This window comes from Sphaeramia orbicularis, chromosome 3, assembly GCF_902148855.1.
Source record: "Sphaeramia orbicularis chromosome 3, fSphaOr1.1, whole genome shotgun sequence".
NCBI lineage: Eukaryota > Metazoa > Chordata > Actinopteri > Kurtiformes > Apogonidae > Sphaeramia > Sphaeramia orbicularis.
The window spans coordinates 26,609,601-26,636,666 of record NC_043959.1 but is presented as its reverse complement, the minus strand read 5'-3'; the positions used below and the strand labels follow the sequence as shown (position 1 = coordinate 26,636,666).

At 36.0% G+C, this 27,066-nt stretch overlaps 2 protein-coding genes across 4 annotated transcripts; both read left to right on the top strand.

The window, feature by feature from the left end:
• Nucleotides 1–502: 502 nt before the first annotated feature.
• Nucleotides 503–14,261, top strand: mtch2 (mitochondrial carrier homolog 2). Its single transcript, XM_030130053.1, has 14 exons — nt 503–507; nt 1,677–1,792; nt 3,268–3,352; nt 4,380–4,486; nt 5,183–5,209; nt 5,736–5,792; nt 7,365–7,422; nt 7,571–7,622; nt 8,093–8,152; nt 10,003–10,096; nt 11,059–11,106; nt 11,554–11,621; nt 13,289–13,364; nt 13,453–14,261. Exons 2-14 carry the CDS (start codon nt 1,706–1,708, stop codon nt 13,537–13,539), a joined length of 906 nt encoding a protein of 301 aa, XP_029985913.1. The 5' UTR covers nt 503–507; nt 1,677–1,705; the 3' UTR covers nt 13,540–14,261.
• Nucleotides 14,262–16,164: 1,903 nt separating this feature from the next.
• On the top strand, nt 16,165–22,869 carry LOC115417115 (zinc finger protein 414). Of its 3 annotated transcripts, none has more exons than XR_003935085.1 (6): nt 16,165–16,261; nt 16,495–16,605; nt 17,372–17,477; nt 18,504–19,084; nt 22,438–22,683; nt 22,724–22,869. XR_003935085.1 is itself a non-coding variant. In XM_030131102.1 (6 exons), the coding sequence occupies exons 1-6, from the start codon at nt 16,207–16,209 to the stop codon at nt 22,605–22,607; spliced, it is 921 nt and encodes a 306-aa protein (XP_029986962.1). In that variant the 5' UTR covers nt 16,165–16,206; the 3' UTR covers nt 22,608–22,869. The 3 variants fall into 3 exon arrangements, 2 of the variants coding, with proteins under 2 accessions (XP_029986962.1, XP_029986961.1); XM_030131102.1 differs by having other exon boundaries at nt 18,504–18,879; nt 18,982–19,084; nt 22,438–22,869; XM_030131101.1 differs by having other exon boundaries at nt 22,438–22,869.
• Nucleotides 22,870–27,066: the final 4,197 nt, after the last annotated feature.

Here is a 27,066-nt window from a genome sequence, read left to right as displayed (position 1 = left end):
TGATAAGGAAACAAAACTACAGGGGAGATACTCATTGACATACTGGCCTCAGGATTCTTATAAAAATATAAGAAACAGGCAGTGGGTTTGTAACTATATAAAAAAGACTTTTTAAAGGACTTTTTATTACCTAGCTACCCTAAAATAGAAAATGTTCTTTTTTTTAATTCCTAAAAGAATGTATCACATTGTAGAAAACCAGAAAACTATCGACTATAAACCCCCCTTTTCAGAAATCAGAAATTGCCTCATGCTTTCCCAAATGAAATAGAAACAGAAGTCTTAGTACATTCATTTTCTGTCCAATTTCAAACTACACTGAACAAAAACATAAATGCAGCACTTTTGTTTTTGCTCCCTTTTTCATGAGCTGAAGTCAAAGATATAAGACTTTTTCTATGTATACAAGAGGCCTGTTTCTCTCAAATATTGATCACAAATTTGTCTAAATCTGTGTCAGTGAGCACTTCTCTTTTGCCGAGATGATCCATCCACCTCAGAGGTGTGGTATATCAAGATGCTGATTAGACAGCATGATTATTACACAGGTGTGCCTGAGGCTGGGCACAATAAAAGGCCGCTCTAACGTGTACATAGAAAAAGTTTTAGGTCTTTGAGTTCAAATCATGAAAAACGGGAACAAAAACAAATGTGTTGCGTTTATATTTCTATTCAGTGTGTGTGCTTAGAGTTCATAAGGTTCACATAGACATATACAGGTATATATTTAGCAACTGTAAATCTAATTTGTTTTAAACTTTAATGAAACACTTGCAACATAAGAAACATTTTCAGGTACATCTAGAACAGCAGGAAAATTCAATTTTTTTTTTTTTCATAAGAACACATATGATTGTTGAGTGTTTTTATGATGACAACATCAATATGCAAAGATTATATTAGATTAGATTACTATATTATTGCTATTACTACTACTACTAATAATAATAATAATGATAACCATCATCACAATATATCTGTGTTTTTCAACCTTGAAGTCAGGACCCCATGTGGGGTCGCCTGGAATTCAAATGGGGTCGCCTGAAATTTCTAGCAATTGATAGAATTAAAAACTTACTAATAAAATATATATGGTGAGTTGACAGCGACAATCCCAATACATAAAAGACATGACAAATTCTGAAGCTGAAACTGAAGCACTGTGGTACTGTTTATCTTTCAAATGTTCATTGTGGTCAGTTTCAGATGCTGCAGCTCTTTCATAATTCATAGTTTGAGTTATTGTTTGTTCAGAATTAATTTGCAGCCTTGTAAATACAAGCTGGACTGACTGTACATATCCTGGCCGAGGAAAATAAAATTCTCACTTTGTGCAGTAATCTACACCTGGCTTTTCTGCCTCCGTCCATAATAATATACATTATATAGACTAAATATCGTCTAAAAGTAACGTTTGCAACATAGTATAGCAAACTATTACATGATCAAAAACAAATTAAATTTTAGCAAAAAAAAATCTCTCTGTTTTCAATTTCTGGGGTAGCCAGAAATTTGTGATGTTCAAATGGGGTCATGAGCCAAAAGAAGGTTGGGAACCACTGCCATATACATTTTTAAAGTGCACTTGCGCATTATGAACACTAGATGGCGGTACCGTTATAATACCATAAAATGTGCGCGCAGCCCTTTGGCCAAATCGAAAGAAGAGACAGAAGAACTTCCTGTCTCTCCTGTCTCTCTAAAAATGGCGGACACGTGTGGCCAAGTCTTGCTGGGATCAGGACTCACCGTCCTCTCCCATCCGCTGATGTACATCAAAGTCCTGGTCCAGGTAAGAGCGGACTGTCGGTGGAGGCCGTGGCCGTTTCCGACGAGCTGAGGCCCGGCAGCGGCGGTGCTGTCTGTCCGTGAGCCCTCTGAAACGTTTACTCAGCCGGCTAGCAGCCTGGGGAGACAACCGGGGATATCTGTGGAAAATAACTGTATTTAATGTTGTTTCACTTGCCGGTTAATATATATAGAGTGTAGAACATGACTTTATAGACAAAGTGAAGCGTTAAAGTTGTCTCTTTAATTCGGCATTCATTAAAAATACAGAACAGGAAGTGCTTTATTGACAGTATTAACTCCAGTGTTAGTTCGTCTGTTGTCCCTATGACCTTCTCTACCAAAATACTCCATAGTGGGCGGAAGCAGGGTGTGGGAATCAATTCATCAAGTAGAAAAATTACTGAAATATTCTGTTATTTGGTTAACATATCTTTGCGTGTGGTATACATGGGAGCATCATCTTCCTGAGACGTGCAGATGAAGTTTGCGCGATATGTCACAAGCGAAGACGCACTAGGTTGCAAAAAAAAGTCAGCAAAGCTAGTTAGCTGTCAGCGTTCGACCTCAGATCTACTGTGTACATACTTTATCCGTGGATTAAAACCATTTCTACAACTTACGACGTGATATTTAGTATTTATTGCTCTTGGGGGGTTCACACACAATGGCGGTTATCAGTTATTAAACCCAATTTTAGGTCAGTAACAAGCTAGCTCGCTAACATATCGTTTTTCCTACAGTGTGTGTGTGTGTGTTCTCTCGTCTACATCTATTCTGTTTAAACAGTCATTTCCTAACATTCATGAGTGCTTATTGTTTGCGCATTATTGAGGTCAGTGTTTCTTTTTTTGCCCGGTGCCCTTTGGCCCAGTCAATTAGCTTATAGCGATAAGCTAATGCTCACTGTTTCCAAATGGGTAATGTCAGCAGTAACCAGTTAGTCAACTCTGTTTAGCTTTATTTTTTATGGGTAAAAAAAATACTTAAATATTTAAAAGAGGAAGGGTTTTTTTTTTTTTTCTTTGATTATATCTATTTTATACACCTCGGTACACCTACTGTACCCCATCTGAGAGGAAAATATTAAACTTTTTAATCCACTAGATTTGTCTGACAGCTTTAGCTTGTTAGCAGCTACATCCCAGATTACAGTTTTATGGTCTTCTTGTTAAGTGAAAATGAAGTATTTTTACTGATATATTGGTTAAATGTTTCTCATAGGGCTGAGAAAGTTGTCTTACTTCTTAAAGCTCAACGCAGTGTCACAAAGCTGAAAACAACTTATGATGATCTTATAGAATATGATGTTTTGTTCAATGCTAAAAGCAATTCAGGTGACACATTGCATAAGAAACAAAAAAATGTTCTCATGTGTCTACATAGATTGTGTTGTTGCACTGCTGAGATAAGATCAATATGCACAAGAGGAGTAATGTGTTACTTATTACTTTGCTTTTATTGTGTGTGTTTGTAAAGGTAGGACATGAGCCACTCCCCCCCTCCCTTGGCAGAAACCTGTTTGGTAGACAAGTTTACCAGCTACCTGGGCTGTTTGCTTATGGTGAGTGTAATATCAAGTTTTCCATCTTATTTATTTAATTTCTTTTAAGTGGAATCTGTGACATTTATTAGAGGCAGAACATGCATGAGCATGTATTTGATGTGCCTTAGTGTGAACTAAATCTTGGCTTCCTCAACATGCACACTAACACCTAACATTCCACTTTTACTACATTATCTAATTTGGTATTTTGACAGTAGTCTGTTTGTCAGCTCTGTGACTTGCACACAAACTCACTCACCCACTGACTTTCGTAGAGATGCATAACAAAAAGAAAAGCCCACCTTTCAGTCACTGAAGCACATTTACACAGGGTGGTGAGTGTTCAGTACAAATCAGCACAGTTCATATAAAATGGTATGGTTTTCATTACTTGTACCGATTTCTGTTGTTCTATTTAACATATTGTCATGTAAAGAAAGATGAAAAGTGAATGCACAGTGTGGGGCCTTATAGATTGGGTTGTGTGTTTCTGTGTGCAACTCCAAAGTTCAAGCCATAAAACATTTCTACATAGCAGTTTATACCTGAACCTAATCAGCTGTGAAGTCACGTCAGGTTTCTGAAGTTTTGTTTTGCATATTGCACTTTATCTGTGTCAGAGCAGAGTAACGCAGACACTTGAGTAAAGCCTGTCCGACCTAGTGTTAGGGCTTGTTAAAAATTTCAGGACTTAATCATTAGAAGTTCCTTTTAGCTTTGGCCTCATTAAGCTCCAGAGCAGGATTGTTTTTATTATTTGTCCATTGAATACCCTAAAAAAGTTTGGAAAATCAGTTTCTCATTCCCCTCTTTTTGACCTGCTTTATATTCCCCCAGAGGAATGTAGGGATCAGCCCTTGTGTCTGTCTGTCTGTTGTTACTTTATTTGTGTAAACTTGCTACAGTTTATCGTAATTAGATGGAATGATTTGTTTGTTTTGCTATGTAGCCTTTCCTTTTCTTTTTGAATTACTGTTGTATCGCGTAGACATCATACCCCAGAATGTCTTCCTAACTGCTCCTGCCAATCTCTCCTACATTCCAGCAAAACACATCATCAAGATTGATGGAAAAGCAGGTCTCTTCAAAGGGCTTGGTCCCAGGCTCTGTGCCGGCACCATCGGCACTGTTGTGCACAGCAAAGTTGTGCAGGTAATCCAGAATAGCCTACATTTTCACCACCATTTAAACTGTAGCATGGAAACATACTGGTTCTTTCTGGGGGTTCATTTAATGATGTGACAACATGGAGCCAATTTCTTAAAGGCTACAACTTGGATCTAACTACTAAACTCCAAATGACGTACCAGTGTATATTCCTTGCATGAGCTGAACTATATAGACACTCGTTTCCTCACTGCTCTTCAGTTCCAGCAGGTTTTTGCAGCTTCTAAAACCATTTTATTTCTCTTTTCTTGCTTCAGTCTTATCAACAATTCACAGATTATGACTCCGGTTTTTCTGCTTTTTGTCAGTTGGTGCCACTGGTTTCTGTAACTGATAATTTCCATGGACACTAAATTCTTTATTCTAAGTAAATGTATTCATTCCACAGCAGGAATGATATGAGCATGCACATTGATGAACTTGCATTGTCTATAATTCTAAATTAATGTATTGTTCTGTTGTCTTTTCTCTTTTGTCTTTACTCTTCGCTGTCAAAGAACTTATACTGATTTTAAAAAATTAAACCAAATGTTGTTCAGTGGAAACAACTTTGGTGTCAAACACACTGTCTGAGCAGCAGTTTTAAACATCTTGTATAGGAACAAAATCGACAAACTTCATTTTGTAGAATATGCAATTTCCCACATTTTGTTGACATGAACATGTATTTTTTTTTTACAGAAATGTCACGAGCAAGACCACATTCAGGTAAGATACTTTATAACAAAAAACTGTATTTCATTAGAGGTTAGAGCATAACGACTGTAGATATATATTCATTAACTACTTTTTTTTTTTTTTTTTTTTTTGAAAATTAAATCTTTATTGAGTTTTATGGACAACAATTGTAACAATAACCAAAAAAGAACGAACAAACAAGATGAAATGAGTACAAAATTAAATAGTGTGCCTGTGTAGCAACAGTCAGTCAATTGATTTATATTCATAAACTATTTAATATATTTTCAACACATAAACTTGCACCTTTTTATTTATACTGCATACACCTGAACAATCATCAAAGCGGAGTACAGTGTTTAACTGGTAAAACATGGGTAACTTTTATAAAGCATTTATACAACATATTTTTGTTAGATTGCATTAATGTGGAGATGAGAGAATTAAGGATTTACTTCTAGCAGCTGTTTTCTTTCTCTCTGTTACATACTGTTCATTGACAGGTCTGTAATTGACATTATTGGGATTATAATGATGAGTTTTGTTTGTTGTCCAGGTACCGGGCAGCGGGCAGAAGGCTTCAGTGGGCTCTCTAGAGTTTGTTGTTAATGAGGTAAGACACCACACACTATTCATGACACAAGACACCAAAACACAGCCAGTTAAAGCAAAAGAGGTGTGTTTTGGTTTGTTTGGTGTTTTTTTTGTTTTGTTTTTTTGTTTTTTTTTTTTTAAACACATTTCTGCATTTGCTGACTTCCCTTTACCCAATGAACAACAAGAGTAAGAATCTCACAGTTTTTAGCTCACTGGCTGATGGGCCATGAAGGCGCTGTGTCCAGTGTCATCTTCGTTGGCAATTTCTTCAAACATCGTTTCCAAAACTACAGGTTGACTTCATTTCAAATTTTATATGCCGCTTCCTTGGGACAATGTCTACAAAGTTTCTTCACGGTTTTGAGAAATGTTGATATTTGATGAATTTCAGAATGATTACACATTTGCCTTTACTTATAATGGTCTATATTTTGATGGATTATAACATAGAAATTGTTACAGATATCAATATAGTTCCTATTGATCACTGATAGGAAGTCATATATGGACTTTCATTTCATTAGTTGAGTTCTCCTCCAGTGAAAGTACCACCCACTTCTATTGGGAGATTGATCTCCTGCATCAAGACCACAGGACTCGAACATAGTGGCAGAACCTGACAACCTCACAAATGTATGTTACTGACTGTTGATAGAACATACTGATGATACACAGGGACATTGGTCCAATATTTGTCACGTGACGGAAGGACAGAGTGATCTCCCTTGGCGGAGGTCTGAGAGCTTTTCTAGTTTTTAATATTAACTCTGGCAGGTTAGACTTCAACCCAAAGCTGCTTACAGAGAGGTGATACATCTTGAAAAATAAAACTTTATGTCAAAAAAGAAAATTAGCAGGTGTTCTCAGGTTGACTCCAGGTACATTTTTATCTTAATCTTTGTTTCGGTGCCAGTGTGTCTGAAGAACACCAAGTGGCTTCTGTATTTTTGGATAAAACTTTGTGTTCACCTTTAATATCTAAACTTTTTGCTATTATGGAATGTAATTTTAGATGTTTATAGCATAATACAATGTACATCATTGTGATAAAATGTGAAAAAATCAATCATGAATTTATGTATTCATATATATATATATATATATATATATATATATATATATATATATATATATATATATATATATATATTTTACTCCAGCGATAATTTGCTGTGCTGAAAAAATTTGAAAATGACCCTTAAAGTGCTTGAATTTGACCTTGAAAAATGTGTACAAACCTTGTATTATTTAAACAACCAAATCTGACTTGACTGTTCAAATTTTAGTGTGGTCCAACTGTTTCCAATTTACAAATTCTACACTTAACGCCTTAATTGATGAGACAGATTTGTTTGCATAGTTCAGAAATAAATTGTTGGGTTTGCTCATCATCCTGCCAGTTGTTGCGCTAATTATTGTAAGGAGATTGTAGCAGTTGGAGGTATTTCGTATCTGTGTGACTGCATATTTAACAAGTGCCATATAAATAGTTTTAATTAGAAATGAAGCTGAAATCTATGTAGTCAACCAGCTGCATTAATTATGATTACCTAGTGTTTCACTGACCTACATTTCCTTCTTCTCTCAGACAACCAAAGAGATGATTGCTCGCTCCTGTGCTACCATTGTCACACATCCCTTCCATGGTAAGTGATGAAGTCTTGGAGATGACGATGACTATTAGCCTCAGTTTTCATGTGGTACTTATAGGTTTATCTGTGTTTTCTGTTATGATTCTTTTAACATATATCATGCTGTTTATATCATCACTGCTCTCCTCAACTTGCCTTTCAGTGATAACTTTGCGATGTATGGTCCAGTTTATTGGAAGAGAAACGAAATATAGGTAATGTTGCAAAGTCAAATACAGTCGCAGAAAAAAATTATTAGACCATCAAAAGTCATCAAAAACAATGGTGATGCAATCAAGTACTAACTACTGTGTGTATCATGTGAATAAAACAGACAAAAAAGAAAACATGGAATGCCTTAAAAGCACTGTTTTTGTCAGTACAATGCCATAGCTATTGATGTAAAAACTTAAGTAATTTTGGTTATCAAGAAAACCATGGAAAATGGATAGATATCAGCTCTTAGATTAAACTCTTATGAGCTGCTTTTGTTGTTATCATTATATTTGTCCAAACAAAGGTACCTTTAGTTGTACCAGGCATTAAAATGAACAAGAAATTGAAGAAAACAAGGGGTGGTCTAATGATTTTTTTCAGCGACTGTATGTAAGCCTCAGCAAGTGACTCTTAAGAAAATCGTAAAACTTAAAAAATAAAATATATTCTTTCTTGTTTGTGTTTTCAGTGGGGTGTTTGACTCCATTGTCACCGTCTACAGAGAAGAAGGCATACTGGGCTTCTTTGCGTAAGCTTGACCTTTTCTGTCTGTAGTACTATAGGTTTATTCTCACCTCTAGAGACTAAATGCAGCTCCCATGAAAAACCTGTTCAACGGTTACTGGATTGTTCTGTTAGTATATGAACCATAAGTCATATATGACTTATTTGTGCCAGTCAGGTTTACATATATGGGCAATGCAGACTGTAATGTTGCATGTTGTAGTTCTTCACTGCTACTGAAGAGAGAAATGAATGTGCCATGTCTCTGGAGTTGCTGGTCCAGGCTGCTACACTGAGCCATGAATAAAGCTTATCTGCTCATGCTGCAGTATTGACATAACAACTACGTGTCGGGTAAAATACAGCGCATGCTATTTTCAGTTGGGTTTTATCTGAACATAAAGCTCTGGCCTGTAACACAGGACACTTTATTTTGGGATTGAAAGACAGTCATGTAACCCACTGCAGTGATGAATGTATGATGAATATAAAGCTGACCCCCCCCCCCCCCCCCCCCCCCCCCCCTATCGAAATGAGTTGCAAAAATGAGTTTATTTTTGTTTTTGATAAGGGTATTATTACTGCTACGAAAGGGACAGAGTTTATTTTGATGTGAAATTCTGTTGGAAAATGGACAGAGTCTGTCCTTGATATGTATAGCATTTTTATGTTTTGTGTTTAGTCAGAATTTAGTCTGATATGAGTAGGATTTTGAGTTACTTATGGGATCTGACATAGGAATTTAGGGTAGGTAGAAGGATGGGATAAGGGGGCTGGAGATTCTAAGTTAAACTTCATCCTGCTCCTTTTCAAATGTTTTCCTTTCTTTTTATATAAATCTTTTTGTGGTTTGGTTTGAATGTTATATTCAAAATAAACAAACAAACAAAATGCTTGTACACTGTCTGTTATAGTTTTTCAAAGGAAGAAAATCCAAATTGGAGGGTCAGACTTTTAGACATGGCATGTAATTTTTGCCACAAGGGGGTTTCTCATTTAAAACGGCAACAAAAGAAATGGATGTGACAGAAATCATGTTTACAGGCAAGGTAATATCTTTTTGTTTCTGTCTTTTGTTTCGTCCAGTGATGCATATTATCTTCTCACTCTAATGAAAGAGCTCCAAGTAACGTTAATGTTACTTGGAGCTCTTTCAACTATGTAAAGCTACTGACAGGCAGGCAATCAAATGAAACAAGGAGATGCATGGAATGAAATTAGGAGGATATTGCTGTAAACGTTTGATGTAATGTAAATGTATAAATCAACAAAATCTATACCATAGGCTCAGTCAACTTTTGATATTTATGTTGAAACTTTAAATTGCTTGTGTTAAGTATTTACAAAAAAAATCAGAAATTAGAGGTGAAACATCACTACATTTGAGGTGTATCAGATTGCATCAAACTGTGACTTATAGTTTTATTTACTTAAGGCTTGTGTTGAATATACCATGTTTGATATACACAAATACACTTCACCATAAAGTTATTAATTAAGTGATTTTGAGCACATTGTGTGTAATATATTGTCATTAACATCAGTTTCCATTAATGGGATGTAATTACTTTTGTATACCAGAATAGAAACAGTACTGTCATGTGAACCAGAATTAGACTGTCATGGAGCTGTATTATTACTGTGGTACAAAATGGGGAAAAAACAGAAAACTCTTTGAATGAGTAAGACTGCACCATCTGCCTGTTTTCAGCCAAAGTACTTCAGTCTGAAAACGTTGAGTAACTCTGGAACAGATCAGACTCTAACCTCAGCTCCTTGTGTTGGTGTTAGACTTAGTTTGCTACTTGTTCTTCCTCATGTATAAAATTTAAACAGGAATAATATTGCTATTTTTTGTTTCTTCTGTGTTTGCAGTGGACTGATTCCACGTCTGCTCGGTGACGTCTTCGCTCTGTGGATATGCAACCTGCTGGCTCATGTCATCAATACATACGCCATTGATGACTCGGTACGCCACGTCTTCTGCATTACTTTATTCTATTCAAAGACGTGTGCATGTTTATTGTGGGGGTGTAACTGCAGTGAAGAACACCAGCGTTGGCTGTGTCCAGAGGGAGACGAAGACGGCACTGTGTTTGTTATTCACAGCTCAGTAGCAACGCTCTCACAATTTGATTCAAAAAACAAATCTAAAGGTTTGTGGAGGGTTTTTAATGAATGAAGTCATAGCCTGATGCTCAACTGTCCACATCAGGATTGAAAAGAAGGAATCCACAAGAGCAATCAATTTAAAATAAATAAATAAATAAAACAGTCACAAAAATTATTTAAACTTAATAAACGACCAGTGTCGGGAAGAAAATATACCACATAAAATCACCTAGAAACATTCTTCAATACATAGAATAATGGAATTTCATACATCTAAATCATAAACCTATCTTAAGTGTCAAAATTCCAACTTACATACACGAACTGCACGTAATTCTTCAAATTAATTATATAAGTGAAGGTTCTTCATGGCAAATTAAAATTTTACATTTGATTTCATTTGTAAATAATAATCTGTGAAGGTCATTTAGGCTCCCGTAATTGTCACAGCATTGGATTTTGTAGTTGTACATAGACGCATGAAAGATCATCCTAACCATTCTGAAAATAATGAAACAGACTACGTTTTAAGTTTAAAAAATCAAACAGTTCAAAAATAAGGGCAAATATAACCATGTAGTGACCCTGGGTTAAGGATAAATACTGTAATCCTAACGTTTTTAAGTATTTTTAGCAATTATGGCGTTATCTTTGGTATCCTGTTACAATAGTAAATTATTTCACACATACAGGCAGCTACAAGCAAGAATAATCATAGTTTCATTGTGTTTGCAACATATGACATTTAAAACGTTTGTGTTTTTCGTGCTGTGATGGAGCGGTCTGTCATCTGATCAGTATATTTTGTGTCATGTCTAGATGAGTCACACAGGAGAAATCAAGAACTGCTCTCAGGCTGTAACAGGGGTAAGTCTGACACACGATCCTATGCATCTACTGTCTGTGTACAGTCTCGGAAAAAATGATTAGACCACCCTTGTTTTCTTCAATTTCTTGTTCATTTTAATGCCTGGTACAACTAAAGGTACATTTGTTTGGACAAATATAATAACAAAAATAGCTCATAAGAGTTTGATTTCAGAGCTGATATCTAGCCGTTTTCCATGTTTTCTTGATAATAACCAAAATCACTTCAGTTCTTACATCAATATCTATGGCATTGTACTGACAAAAACAGTGCTTTTAGGCATTCCATGTTTTCTTTTCTGTCTGTTTTAGTCACATGATACAAACAGGAGTTAGTACTTGATTGCATAACCGTTGTTTTTGATGGTCTAATAATTTTTTCTGCGACTGTGTATGTGACTGCAGCATCATGTTTGATTCTCCTCTTTTTCTGCTCTTGTTTCGCAGTTCTTTGCCAGTATGCTCACATACCCTTTTGTTTTGGTTTCAAACCTGATGGCCGTCAATAACTGCGGGTGAGTAGCAGGTTGTAAGTTGTAATAATTAGGCCTTGATAATGTGATTACATTGTTCAACACTAGACTGAAGACTTTGTACATATTAGCTTTGTAGGTCCTGTTTGTTATTTTAATGGACATACTGCTCATGTAGACTCAAAACACCAAGATTGTTAAAGAAATGGAATTATGGGACATCCTTTTGTTGAACACATTGCACATGCATATGATATCATAAATCTGATGATGGTTGATGCCCTGTTTGGGTGAATGCATATCCCATATGTTAAAGTCTCAATCTGACTGGTTAGTTTGTTTACACTTTAATGTAAAATAAAAATTTTTTTCTTAAGTCATCATAAGACAAGATGTTCTTTCCTAAACTTAAGATCAGGATCCAAAATGGGAAGCTGTGTTTTCTGGCTAATCAGGTGTTATAGTAAAATGCAGATCAATAATAGGATATACAAGTGAATTTTCTGATGTTGAACTTGCCAGAGCTGTGTGGAATGGAGAGGAGAGGTAAGAGATAAAACAAAAGAAACAATGGAAAAGATGCAACAAGATAAATGGTTTAAAAGATGAAACAAGACGGACATGAAGTAAAACACACATGCGATGCATTTGTGCAATAGTTTTTCGAGGGTTGTGAACTGACAGTTTGGAAACCATTTGTCTATTATATGATATTGGAGCCAATTATGGTTTTTAAAAAAAAAGTCATAAGTGAGGGGAGGAATGGGCTGGTTTTGAGGAGTAAAAACGGCAGAAATAAGGGGTTCACATTTAGTGTAAATCAGATTTTTTTTTTACACTTGGACTACTTATTATCAGTTGCAGACAGATGCTGATACAGATGAACTTTTTCATCCCGCTCCTCTTCGAATGTTTTTTCTTTGCTGTTTTTGGTTTTGAATTTGAAATAAATAAACTTTATTGATCCCCAGGGGAAATGTACTTTTCTCATCAGCTCAAGAGAGAGAAAAATAACAAAGAACCAAACCAAAGACAGTTATGAGTCTTATCAGTCCTCAGTCAAACTGAAGTGTAGAGTCTGATGCCAGTGGGGATGCAGGATCTTCTGTACCACTCAGTCCTGCATTTTAATGAAGTTAATTTGAGTTTATTTATTGTAAATTTATGACTTTATTTTAGAGAATATTCACTTGTTTTTCTCTTTATATATTCATGTTTTGGTACATCTTCTCTTTATATTGCCCCTCTTCCTCTGGCTAATAAATTTATCCCCGAGTAGGCCCCAATACACCCTATTTTCCTCTTTCGGTTTGTTAAGTAAAATACAATTTGTTAGAGCCATTTTTGGGTTTCTGTTAAAAATTTATATTTTTATTTGGATTTGATATGTTATTAATATTTTACGTCTATTATATGAATATTCAAGTAATAATAGTATCGGTCTTAACGTCATTGTGTGATGTGGTACTATTGGCTGCTGAGCTTACAGAAAGGAAATGAAAGAGAAGCAGAAGCCTTGAACTCAGGAGCATCACAGTCTTTTGACCATCATGTAATTTAATTTTGGAATTCATCTTTTGTTTATCAGTTTAAATTTTTAGTAAAGACAAGAAACAGAAAAGTTTGGATTCCAGACCCTTTGTTTACTGATACGTGTCGCATTAGTCTGCAGTGGTTGTTTTTTTGAGCATACTCATGCTTTCTTGCAGGCTCGCCGGAGGCCTGCCTCCCTATGCATCAGTATATCCCACCTGGGTGGACTGCTGGAGACATCTAAGCAGAGAGGTAAATACAAGAACAAAAATGCCTTTCATAGTCAAATACCATCTGTCTGACGTCAGATACTTCAGCTGTTTTTTCCCTTTAATTGCAGGGTAACATGAGCAGAGGCAACAGTTTATTTTTCCGGAAGCTTCCAGCGGGAAAGACATACGCAATTGACCAGAAGAGATTTTTTTAAAGCTTCAAGAGAACTGAGCTGATATGGTTGTGATAGTAAAAACAAAAAAAAATCAACATTGCCTGATCTGGGGGTTGGACAGTCGGCACTTAAATATTTTTTTGTATGCACTTGTTTACTATAAGTTCTTTTTTTTTTTTCTTTTTGTTTTAACAGCCTCCCATTGTGTGAAATAAGTTGAGTTAATATTCAGCAGGTTTAGTTTCATTAACAGATTTACACACTAAAATGGAACATAGATGCAATTCTTTAAAAAAAAAAAAAAATCACCCACATGTACTGAATTGATGGGAGGACAGCTTGTGCTGTCAGACAGCCTGTCTACATAATATGTAAGTGCCCCCCTCCCCCATATTTTTTATATAGATCTCCATGGACAATGACTCCCCTTGTTCATCCACGTGATGGGATATGTTTGTTGAAAACAGCACTTCAATCTGCATGTGGTAATGTCTACTAATTCACATGTTAATGATAAAGTGGGACCTCTTGTTGTGTGGTTTTGTCTCGATGTGTTAATTATTGTAGCGCTCACTGCTGCGTCCAGAGCAGGCAGGTGGATATTGCTGATCGAAAGGTGGAGATTGTTCAGGAGCATGTATGGATGTACAGAGGCATGGAGAAGCCCGAGCTGACCAAAATCTCTCGGCACTCTCATTAGTCATGTGCTTGTATGAGCTCATTCTGACTGACCCAAATAAAAACTGCTTTTTTTGACCTTGTCTCACTTGTAAAGGTCTTTGGTTTAGAATACAACAGTTGGTATCCAGAGGACCTCAAATGTAATGTTTGCTTTGAGTTGTAGGGTGAACCTGGTGATATTCCGCTCTTTATTTTTTGGAAAAACAACCAGTGAACTGAACATACTTACCATTGCCTGCTGTATCTTCTTCCTCTGTGATGGAGCTCCAGTTGTCTGCAAACATAGCTCATTATTAGGCCGTAGTGTCACTCTGGCTGAGTTCTACCTTCATTACAATACATTGTGGTTTATTTACAGGGTGGGGAAGCAAATTCTATGATTCTATGAATATGTATTTTTTTATTATTATAATGAGAAAAAAAAGTCAGAATTCTGACTTTAATCTCAGAATTCTTTTTTTTCCTCAGAATTCTTTTTTCCCAAAATAATAATAATAATAATTATATATATATATATATATATATATATATATATATATATATATATATATATATATATATATATATATATATATATATATATATTGAATGAATACTGAATAAAAATATTCTTAGATTATGAGAAGTCAAAGCAGTAATAACAGGAAAATAATTCTAGTTGGTGTTTTACTAATACAGGGTGGGGAAGCAAAATTTACAATGAACATTTAGTTGTTTTTTCTCAGCAGGCACTACGTCAATTGTTTTAAAACCAAACATATACTGATGTCATAATCATACCTAACACTATTATCCATACCTTTTCAGAAACTTTTGCCCATATGAGTAATCAGGAAAGCAAACGTCAAAGAGTGTGTGATTTGCTGAATGCACTCGTCACACCAAAGGAGATTTCAAAAATAGTTGGAGTGTCCATAAAGACTGTTTATAATGGAAAGAAGAGAATGACTATGAGCAAAACTATTACGAGAAAGTCTGGAAGATACTATTAAAGAAGAATGGGAGAAGTTGTCACCCGAATATTTGAGGAACACTTGCGCAAGTTTCAGGAAGCGTGTGAAGGCAGTTATTGAGAAAGAAGGAGGACACATAGAATAAAAACATTTTCTATTATTTCAGTTTTCTTGTGGCAAATAAATTCTCATGACTTTCAATAAACTAATTGGTCATATATTGTCTTTCAATCCCTGCCTCAAAATATTGTAAATTTTGCTTCCCCACCCTGTAGACTAAACTCAACATATTATCCTGCTCACATGGCCATGTGGATAAATCCGTCCCTAAGTAATGCATTTTACAAACAACTGACCAACATCGTTGTGATAAGTGTGTCATAGACCTGCATCTCTAAACCTAGAAAAATGGACTTCAGATTAATTCCATTTTAACATAACATCCATTTTTACAAAACAATTTAAATACTATGATTCCAGACAAATGAACCGGTCCAAACTGAAGACAGTCCAATGTTACTGGATTAATATTTATACTTAACTGCATGCCAGAGGTGAATACATTTTACTTCTCTACATTTCTTTTCATATTGCAATTTTTCTCTCGTCCAGTGAAAACCTTACATCTGATTTTTTTTCCCCTAAATAAGCTCTTTTAAAAATTGTCTCATAATTGCAGGAAAATATGCCACAAAGCTAAAAACAGGCCCATGAAAAGTTGGCTTTTTAGAGATACGCATTTCTTATATTACAGAATATGGTGTTTTGCTTTAGATTTAAGTAAATGCTGAGAATTTGAGAGCACCGTTAAAATACAAATACGGCAAAATGAATCAATAACAATCGCTTGTAATGTTTATAAATGAGCTTTAAAATTCTAATTAAGAAAGCGAACTAAAATGATTTCAGTAACTATCTAAAATGTGGGGTTTTTTCACACTTATTTCTAAAAAAAATAACGGAAGTGTTTGGGACGTGCGTTTTTTGTTTGCCGTAGAGCATTCTGGTCCTTGTAGTTCGTTTCTAGCTATCGTATTGTAGTTGTCATTGCAGCGTCCGTACATCTGCTGAAATGATGTCTTCGGGACCCACAACAACCACGGAGGCACTCAACAGTGGACAGGAGGGTTTGTATTAACGCTACATGTTCCAGACTGACGCTAAATTTGCAGCTTGTTCATTTGTTCGAAATTAATGCAGATTATTACTTGACGAAGCTGACTAGCCAGCTAGCTAGCATGCTAAGCATAGTTCTGTGTTTACATGTAATAATTGTAGATGGATTACTACTGTTTCACTGCTGCTGTACAATATATAATTAAATTTTAGGCATTTCACTGTGTCGTACTTGTGTTTTCAGCAAACAAGAGGGCAGCGTGTCCATTATATGGCTGTAAACGGGTTTATGCTGATATGAATGCTCTGCAAACACACATAAAGGACCATGAGATCCCAGCTCAGTCTCTTCCTGGTGAGTGAACCAGTGACTAGAAAATAAAAAAAAAAAACAGAATATGTTAAGGATAGAACTGTTACATATAGTGGAAGCCAGTAATACTACTTCAGATGAATTAATACTCCTGATTCTGACTAAAGGAGTGTACTTAGTTTTCTCAGTGAATAACAAATGTAAAACTTGATGAATGACTGACAAAATAAGTCTTTAAAATTCAGGGATGACAGTTTAAAATCCAATGAAAAATCCCCAAATTATCTGCAGATTTATATGAATTTTTGGCCTATTTTAACGCTTTTTAAAAAACAATTATCATGGCTTTGTTTGGAGTAGAGGGTGGGAAGTCTACTACTACATAGACTTTAATATAACATACTTGCACAATATTCCACATTGTTATGTAAAGTAAACATATTCCTCCACCTCTTTGACTCATTTTGACTGTGTTGTGTAATGATGGCACGCATGAACATGGAAATGTGTGTTTGTGTTCAAGAGGTTTTTTTTGGCTCATTTGTTTTTTAACATCCTTTAAAATTACTTGGGTATATATTAACTATTGTGAAAATACAATATATCATGATACCGTCACTACTGTGTTCCATTTCAGTAATGGAAATCTTATCCCTGCGTTTAGCACTCTATAAAGCTGTTTAGTAATGATTATGGTGTGATGTCTGTAATTTCTGTTGAACACTGACCACAGTGATGAAGTGTTTGGGTGAGATGGATCAGGGAGCCCATTCCACTTCCCATCATTTAACACTGTGTATGTTTTCAGGTAAAGTGTTGCTGTGTTCCACCATCGGCTGCAGTGGGTCCTTCCCCGACATGCAGAAACTCATGGAACATATGAGGCATCATCATAAACCCAACATATTCTTCTTGTGAGATGCTCTTTTTTTCTTTACTGCTTAGATTGTCTCTGAGTTAAAGTGATTTATAGGCCTTTTCTACTGAAATGGTGCAAACTGTCATCCAAAAAAAAAAAAAAAAACTGTTGCACTCCAGGTCTTGCATTTTTACAAAAATTCTTCTACTATTTATTGAAATCCAAAATTATATTTGAAAGAGAAGAAAACTGAATAATAAGGGAAGTTTTACTGTCACAAAGAAGTGAAACAAATACACTTTTTGATGAAGTATCATAAAAAATCACAAATAAGGGGATGAAATGATATTTTGTTGAGCAAATATAAAAAGTATATATTTTAACAGTACTTGAAAAATCAAAGAAATATGATGGGAAAAATATACAAAAATAATTTTTATTGTAATGTTTCAGTAAGTAGCAGAACAATGCTACTTTAACGTCAAGAGGAGGCCAGCATGAAATCATTCACTGACCAATATGACACACAAGTTTAATATAGTTAAAAATACAAATTTCCCTTCAGCTTGAGACCCGATTGTTAAAAACCATCTATTTCCACCTTCCCTGTCAGACCCTACTTTTAATATTTGGCAAAGTAAAAACACTACTTTCAAGCTTTCTTGGCAAAATTTTGGTATTTAATTTTATGGCACATGGGCTCGCATTCTCCTCCTTAACACAAGTTTTTGTAGACATAAATACCTTTTGTTGCAACAATATACTATTTGATGTATCTGCACTGTTTAAAACAATAGAGGCAGATAAACAGTGTGCACTAATGACATTTAATTCTTGTTCTCTGACCTGCACCATAGCCTGGTATCCAGTAAATGTTATCATCACACAGTCACATATATACGTCATACCCAAGTTCCATATCCCTCAGTGTGAATGACAATAGACTTAATAAAACAGGACAATGTGTCTTGTCAATGACTTTTTAGTTGTGTAGCATTGATCAGTTTGCACCAATTGTGTAGAATAGCCCATACTTGTATATGTATGTAATGTTCAGTATGTGCTGGTTCTTTGTCTGAAGGTGTGAGAGCTGTCGCACAAAGCTGAGATCCTACCGTGGCCTCCTGACCCACCTCCACACCTGCTCCAAGGTGCCACGGGGCCAAAAAAAGCCCCCTGAGGCGACACCCTCGCAGCCCACTGCTGTGACTCCCATGGCTGTGGACCAGAACCCACAACAACCAGACTCTGCTGTGACTACCCCTCAGCAGCAGTCCTCTCAGGTCCCTGATGGTGCTACTCAGATGGACCTGGCTCCTCCCCCTGGTTCATCTAACCCTCAGCTCCCCCCTCCACAGCTCACAGAGGCACTGCCACAGCTCAAGATTGACCCATCCCAGGTGTCGCTGCCATTAAAACCAGAGGAACAAAAGGCTCCAGACCCCACAGAGACCCAGATTCAGCAGCAGTCACAGACCCAGATTCAGCAGCAGCAGCCTCAGACCCAGATTCAGCAACAGCAGCCACAGACCCAGGTTCAGCAGCAGCCACAGACCCAAATTCAGCAGCAGCCACAGACCAGGTCTCCTGAGCCGGTCCATCCTTTAGGACCAGCTTCCCAATCTCCTCCTGGGTTGTCTGCAGTCTGGAAGAAGAACCAAGGTGAGCCTCTACTCAACCCCCATGAAAGGTTCAATAATCAGGATTACATAGTCCTCAGGGGCAAGTTAAATACAATAATGGGCTTAGAAATTCAACTATGAGAGAAACTTTTTTTCCATACTTTAATAAGACTTTCACACAAAATTCCAGACTTTTCAAGGTCTGGAAAACAGTCTTTCAAAATTCCATATTTTTTAAGATTTTCAAGACCTGCACTAGCACCCTGCCCACATGCTCCAACTAAAAATCAAGATCCTCAGCTACTTTCATCATCACCTATGGAATTAATGATCTATTAAGAACTTTTTAACCTCTTGCTCAATTAAAAAAGTTGGTTTCTAGATTCCGGAGTATGCTCGAAGGCACATAATCTTGTAAGATAAGAAATACATGAGGAAAACATTTTAAAGAAACTTGATATGCTTTCACTAACCGGTCAGTACTGGAATGGTTCTAGTGAAACTGGTTTGTGTGATATTGATGCACTTTTGTGATTTTCATATGTTTTCAAAACGTTTGTTGGTAAAACATAATTTACTGCAAATTATACATTCATTCATTTACACATTTATTAAAATTAACTTTTGTACGACACACAACAGGTACAATCTCAACCAAAAAAGTAAATATGTAAGTTTGAAAGTACATAAAGTCAAGGTCTGTGGGAAAAAAAAACAGTTAAGAAAAAGTCTGGAATTTTTATTTGGATAATGAGCAAACACCCTGTGTGGGTCAATGTCCAAAAGTGTACAGAGTCATTTGCCTCAAGTTTGAGAGCAAGGAATATGAAAATATATATTGTTACGGCCCGGCTCAAAGACCACAACCAAAGAGAAGTGTAGCAAGTGGGGTTGGGGCAAAAAGCGATTCTTTTATATACAAGTGCATGTCAGAGTTGAATAATCTAAGAGTCCATGTTGAAAACTAATGATGTTGGAGCGCCTGCAGCCACTCGGCCGGAGTGCAGGCATAGGTCTGGCGAGAGTGAGAGAGAGACATGATGTACAGGAGGGGCTATAAAGATGAGCACGACACCGGGCCCAGGTGTAGCACATCTGCTAATGACCATGACAACCCCGCCATGATCAAATCCTGTAAAGGAAGAAACAAAAGAGACCAACACAACAACACAAACCTAGTGCTGTGGAGGGATCATCACAATATGCATGTATGTAACATTTTCCTTAAAGGTGTGAGAGACTTTCGTGACCAATTTTTCATCACATCTGTAAAACCTCAGTCATAGCCTAAGTGTCATGAATCTGTAAGTCTTTCTGAGATTACTCACCTGAATCTCTTGCATTACGGTGAACAATTTCGAAGTGCCATCCACCATAAACAAACCATGTGTGTTTACATTCAGAGCCAGGAGGTAACTCGGGCATCTTTGGAATTTTGTCGTGATGTGCATTGTGGGAAAGGGAGGTTAGCGCAGCCACCTGCAGCGGCAGTGCAACTATATGATATATGGATGAAGCAAACGCGGAAACATCTGAAACGCGGAAACAGCTGGAGGAATATGCATATCAAGAAGGGAGCTCCTGCCATTTCCATATTGTATCTTTAGCAGCTGCCGCTGTCAGGTTTCCTATAATGCATGTCGCGACAAAATTCCAAAGATGCCCGAGTTACCTCCTGGCTCTGTTTGTAAACACATGGTTTGTTTATGGTGGATGGCACTTCGAAATTGTTCACCGTAATGCAAGAGATTCAGGTGAGTAATCACAGAAAGACTTACAGATTTGTGATACTTAGGCTATGACTGAGGTTTGACAGATCTGATGAAAAATTGGTCATGAAAGTCTCCCGCACCTTTAAAGGACTATATGGACTGTTGTTGGAGTAATCCTCCTCTTACTATCAAAATGTGGTGGTGGATTTTCCTGCACAGAACCCACCCACTGTATTTTGTATTTTACTTCCATGTTGTTGAGTGTTTCCAGTTACATGTCACTGACCTCTGACTCTAATCTTATTATTCACTGCACAGTTCTATCTGAGAGTCAAAACTCTGGGCAAAGCACACACACATTACAGACCTTTGCCCTAACAGAGTTGTGTATTGCTATGTGTTGTCTCTAGAGGATTCCTGTTGAGTTTTATTAAAGTGTGTTTGAGTGTGTGTTTATTTGCGTAGAATATAACCACTATGATAGAATCAGGAGATAATGTTTTATCTTTCTAAATCACAGATTTTTCTCACTACTTCACTCACTTTCACCAATAAGTTTATTGCCCCTCAACCACTTTTTGCTTGCTCTCTCTCATTTGCTAAGTCAAGGAAAAATGAACTTCAGGCAAATATTTTTTTTTCTACTAGCCTGATTGGGTCAAAAACCACTGAATTCTGCCCACAGGAATGAAGCTATAAATGTAAAGGAGAAACTGTGACCCACTGTGTGCATCAGTGATAATCTCATCAATCAGTTTGGCTACTGACCATGACATCACTCTTCTTCATTACATCATTACATAACATCATCCTCCCTTTAGGACTGCCTCGCTGTTGAAGATATTAACACTGACTGTACGAAACAATGTTTTATAAACCAATGAGAGGCAGTTCATAAGCAAATTACTCTAAAAATGGGAATGTTTGCAAATGTTTTAGATTCCAAATTTCAATATAGTTAATAAACTAATCAGGAAGAGGCTTCACTGATGCTTGACAAACATGTAAACTTGCATCTCAGTCTGGGAGTCCACAGTGCACAAAGCTGATGCTGTGAATACAGACTGGGAAAATGTAGGTGCTAGCATGTCATTAAAACCCTTAAAGACCTAAACAGCCACCAGTGATCAAAAGGTACTTTAGACCTTCTGATCTAAAATGTTTAATAACTACTGAACCACTACGTATATCAATACATGTAAATAATTGAGGTAAAATGCAGCTTTTCATTGACATCAGATATGATCAATTTGGAGGCTCCGTAGTGAACATAGAAACACCGTCATCCACTGCAACACTAATTAACCAATAAAAGTCATATAGTTTGATAAAAGGCAGTGGTTGCAGATGCTTGTTTTAAGTTTAGTTAATGCTATTTTTGCTTCAGAAGTCACTTTTTCTTCAGTTTTCCTGGTTTAAATTTACTCTATGTTATGAAAATTTATATGATCAATAAATTAATTATGGGAAAATATGTGATTATAACTGAAAAGTGCAAAATCGAAGGATAATAATGTCATAAATGTTGATAAATCACTCAGGAAAGGTTAATTGTGGAGAAAGATTCATTTGAAAATGGCCACAAAAATAATTCTGCATCTTAATTAAGCGTAGGAAACTAATTAGAAAGCTGATGTCGTCTTTCAGTTTTGCCACATTAATGTTTCCTTTCGTCCATCAGGGCTGACCTGTAGCAGACGTATCCTCTGGGAACACACCAAAGGCCGCTACACCTGTATCCAGTGTGGCCACAGTGTAACCAATCGCAAAGACATGACCCAACACATCAACACCCACCACAGTGGAAACAGACCCACAGAGGATACAGCGAACGCCGTCACCAACACTTAGTGGAAAGATGAGGTATCTCTGCTCATTGAATCCACTTTGACGACAAGATACAAGACTGTCTGACATAGTAGAACCCAAAGCTAAAACCATCTCTGTACAAACAACAGGAGGAAATTCAGTTCACAGGCAGATAAAGATGAATGTTGTGAATAACGTTTGTGTATTTGCATGTAGAGAAACTATTATACTGTGTGTTTTGTAGCAACAACTCTGCAACAGTAACCGTTTTTAGATGATAATAAAGCATCTGGACATCTTAACATTACTTGTGTTTGCCGTTGTTTCTTGTACAGGTTTTGCTTTACATGTCACTTCACATGCTGGTGATTGATTTTTACAGTGTTTACTACAGATAAAGTAGTGGAAGAAATGTTCACTGAAAACAAATCCAACACCATGAGTAATATAGATGCATTCAAACCCTTACTTAAATAAATGTAAAGTCTTAACAACATATATTAACTCTTTAACCCCTGAAACATTATTTTTTTTAACACCTGGTTGAACTCCAAAAAGCAGTTACAAGGTCAAAACTCAGTAAAAAAAAATTTAAGGAAAATTGCGACAACACTGCAAACACACAAGGAAAACGATGTTGTAAATCATATTGTATTTGTTCATAATAATATAAAGCCGGAAACCAAATTATTTAGTAGTAAGTATCAGTCATATTATGGCATAGTGTATAGGTATGATTAGATGAGGAAGGTTATTATTGTTATTAATTATATAAGGAGAAGGGGTGGGAGTTTATAAGTTGTACTTCTTCTCACTCCTTTTCGAATATGTATTATATGTCTTATGTTTAAGTGTTTTGTTTATTTATTTTCTTCTGTTTGACATTCATGTTCGAAATAAATACTTCAATCAATCAATCAATCAAAAAAAAAAAAGCCCAAACCACCTATTTTTATAGTGAGTCGGTCTCACTCACTGGTCTGTGTTTTGTTCCCCCCATTACACAGGCGGAGGGGGGTGCACTGATTATGCTCAGATGTCTATTCTATCAGCACGTTTTAAAATGTTCCTAATGAGCAAATGATTGAATTTTTGTGAACATTTAAAATAGGTCATATATTCAGAATGCTCACCACAGACACGTCAGGGGTTAAAGGGTTACATGTATAAAAAGTCAAAGCTGTCCTTGTAACAGTAAAATGATCCCCGTGTTGTGTGTATAACTATTATCATACGAGTAGCGTGTTGACCCGTGGGAACCATGGGTCATATTAATACGATATCTAGGGACTGAAGTTCGTAAATTTGTTGTCCTGTTTTTTATCTTCAGTTCCCATCATGCAGCGTGGTACTGTGCTTCTGGTCAACCGTCATGGACATAGCAATGTGACTGTAAGGCTACTGTATTCCAAAATTACTAATACTAGCGGTATTGTACCCGTGGTGCCATTGCATGTGAAAAGTGCCTATGCATTATTGTAAATGGACACAGCAAGAGCAGCAGCAATGTTGTAAAAAATTGTCGTGATGTAATTTGTTCACATTATTTGGGAGTGGATATTTAAGGAATATTTTCAAGACACAATTATGCATTTAGGCAGTTTGCTTATTTCAGTACCATCAGTTTATAGTATGTGCAGTGAAATACTGCCTATTTGCATTCTTCAACAAAACTGAACGGTAGGGATGTAACGATATGAAAATTTCATTTCATGGTTATTGTGACCAAAATTATCACGGTTATCATTACACTGGGTTACAAAAAACTGTTTTTTGCAAGTTGTCTAGGTTTTTTCAACTGAATTAGGACCATTTTGCACTGCTAAATTCAAAAATGACATCTGTTTTTGTCAATCAGGTCAGGTTTTTTTGCTAATTTGATTTTGAAAAATTTGATCTTCTCACAAAATATAATAATTAATACCAAAATAAGATTGGTAAGCACACTTTATGAAACTTGTGACTTGATTCCTGTTAGGTACAATGGTGTATTCACCGCAGGTGTAGCAGAATACGTCAGGCTTATTTTTGCAAGATCTTCTAGTCGAAGCCATTTCATTCACCTGTAATATTAAAAAAACCATTAATCATAAATTGGCAAAAGTAAAATCTTCAGAACTCGTTTATTGCAAGAAATATGAAAGAATTTTGTATCATATGATGTGAAAATGCCCATAAATGTAAGCAAAAATGTTAAAAAGCCAATATGTAGCATAGTTCAGAAAGTTGACCTGATTGAGCAAAATTAATGTGATTTTTGGATTCAGCACACCAAAATTATCCTAAATCAGCTCAAAAAACTTAATAAATTTGTTGTTGACCAGTGTTGTTATTGCGGTATTATTGAAATAGTGCTCAAAATGTTCAGAAAGTACTTATACACACACTGAAAAGATTTAACCAAGTTGTATTTTGAAAAAATAAATAAATAAATAAATAAAATAATTGGCACAATGTACTCTCTGTTGGAAGAAACATTCAAGAATTAACCCTTAGTGGTCTGAGCCTTTTTTGGCCATTTTTTGAGTACTTTTCATTTTGCCTTTATATACTATATAAAGAAATGTTTACTATACTCATGTTTGTTTGTTTTTTTTTTCAGCACAACTTCATCTATATAATCTGCCTATTATTTTTTTTCACTTTAACCTACTATATCAACATAAAAGGCCAGAAAACACAAAAAAAATATAAAATCCAATTTTTTATTGCATAAATAACACAAAGATGCTTAACGAACCTTTTCAGAGACTTTAAAAGTGAATATTGGCTCCAAATATTAGGTATATGAAATTAAAATTGTAATAAATTAAAACTATACTCAAATATTTGACATAAAAGCAGATCTTTACATAGGGGTTTTTTCTCCTAAAAGTGTGGTAATCAGACACGGTTATCATGATCATTAGAATTTAAATGGTAATACTAACCGTCTGTAACTTTACCGCGGTTTATCGTTATACCGGTAATCGTTACATCCCTATCGAATGGCAGCACAACCACTTTCGAAAATGGAGTATGGCGGCAGGGGTGAAGAATTCAAAGTAGAGAGAGGCTAAAATCACCCAGCATACCGCACAGCATTTGAATACGGACATAAAATGGTGCCTAGTAGATAGTCAGGTAATGTTTCTATTCATTTGGCGAGTTTGGTGGCAATGGGGCCTGTGAAGGCTGAGGAAAATCTGTACAAACGCCCTCCTGTGCTGCAACATCGATGGGACACAGAACGTGTATTATATAGTAGGATCTCTGAAAATATTGGTCCGATCAACTTTCCGAGATATTTAATGTGGAGATGGGACTATTCCGCAACTGTAGGTACCAAACTGGCCAGTTAAAAACATCTCAATTTCTCACAACTGTGCAGATACACACACACACACAGACACTCTGAGACCTTCCAGTATTACATTATGATATAGATGTTTGTGGATTCAGAGTTTTGTTTTACTATTATAACATGCAATTGCTTAACGAAAACCTTTTCACGGACCTGCTGGTATGTTTCCTTCAAGCTTTGAGGAAATGGATGAGCTATCTTGACTGGAACACATACAACCTTCAGTCTGTATTTCTGTTTGGATCTTGTAGTGTATTTTTATTTGCAGTGTTTCCAAAGCTGATGGTCTAAATGTGTAAGAGGGGAAAAAAAGAACAACAGTAAAAATGACCATTCGTATTCAAGTGAAGTCTTTTAATTGCCCTTATGAACATTCATAGCTGTGTTCAACATTTATACATGAATATAGAAAGCAGTTTTGTATTAGTGCAGTAAAAGTTATTGCATTGTTCAGTAAAACTCCTTAAATAATGATCATTTGTCACATGAGGCATTCATTGTCCACCACGACAATGGATTTTTTTTTTTTTTTTTTTTGGCCAAACATGCAAACAGACAACTCTTTTCTTTACTAAAATCTAGAATTCAGTAGGTTTCCTTCAAGGTGCATCCATATTTAAAGTCAACAAAAGACTGGTAATACCACAACACAGTACTGCACTACTGTATGAAAACATTAGATTTGTCGTACAAATCATTACAAAAGTCAGTCATTGCTTTGTGAAACAACTTACAAAGATATAATACTGTATAGAATTGAATAAGAGCTTCATGCAAAACAGTCAACACCATTGACTATTTACATCTGGCACTGAAATGCATCTTTAGTGACCAAAAACTGGTCAAGAGATGAAAGAGTATATAATGTTTAAAGCCATTCTAAATGTTTGTGCTCTAAATATCATAACTTCAGTTAAAAAAAAAAAAAAAAAAAAAAAGATAAATTCTATTTTTGTTTGGTTTTCTTTGTTTTTATTGAGCTGATGGAAAAGTGAATTTCTCCCTAGGGATCGATAACGTTCATCTGTATCTATTGCACTTCGTTAGCCTCGTAGCATAACTGCCTAAGTCATATTTTTCATCCTTTACTATGGAAACAATAGGACTTAGGCAATTATGCAATGAGGCTAACGACTTGTAATAGTGGTGCAGTCACTC

Coding starts and splice junctions, on each gene's coding strand:
- mtch2 (XM_030130053.1), top strand. CDS start 1,706: ATGGCGGACACGTGTGGCCAAGTCTTGCTGGGATCAGGACTCACCGTC. Junction 4,487..5,182: donor TGCACAGCAAAGTTGTGCAG/GTAATCCAGAAT, acceptor TTTTTTTTACAG/AAATGTCACGAGCAAGACCA. Junction 7,423..7,570: donor TGTCACACATCCCTTCCATG/GTAAGTGATGAA, acceptor CTTGCCTTTCAG/TGATAACTTTGCGATGTATG.
- LOC115417115 (XM_030131101.1), top strand. CDS start 16,207: ATGATGTCTTCGGGACCCACAACAACCACGGAGGCACTCAACAGTGGA. Junction 16,606..17,371: donor CCCAGCTCAGTCTCTTCCTG/GTGAGTGAACCA, acceptor GTATGTTTTCAG/GTAAAGTGTTGCTGTGTTCC. Junction 19,085..22,437: donor AGTCTGGAAGAAGAACCAAG/GTGAGCCTCTAC, acceptor TTCGTCCATCAG/GGCTGACCTGTAGCAGACGT.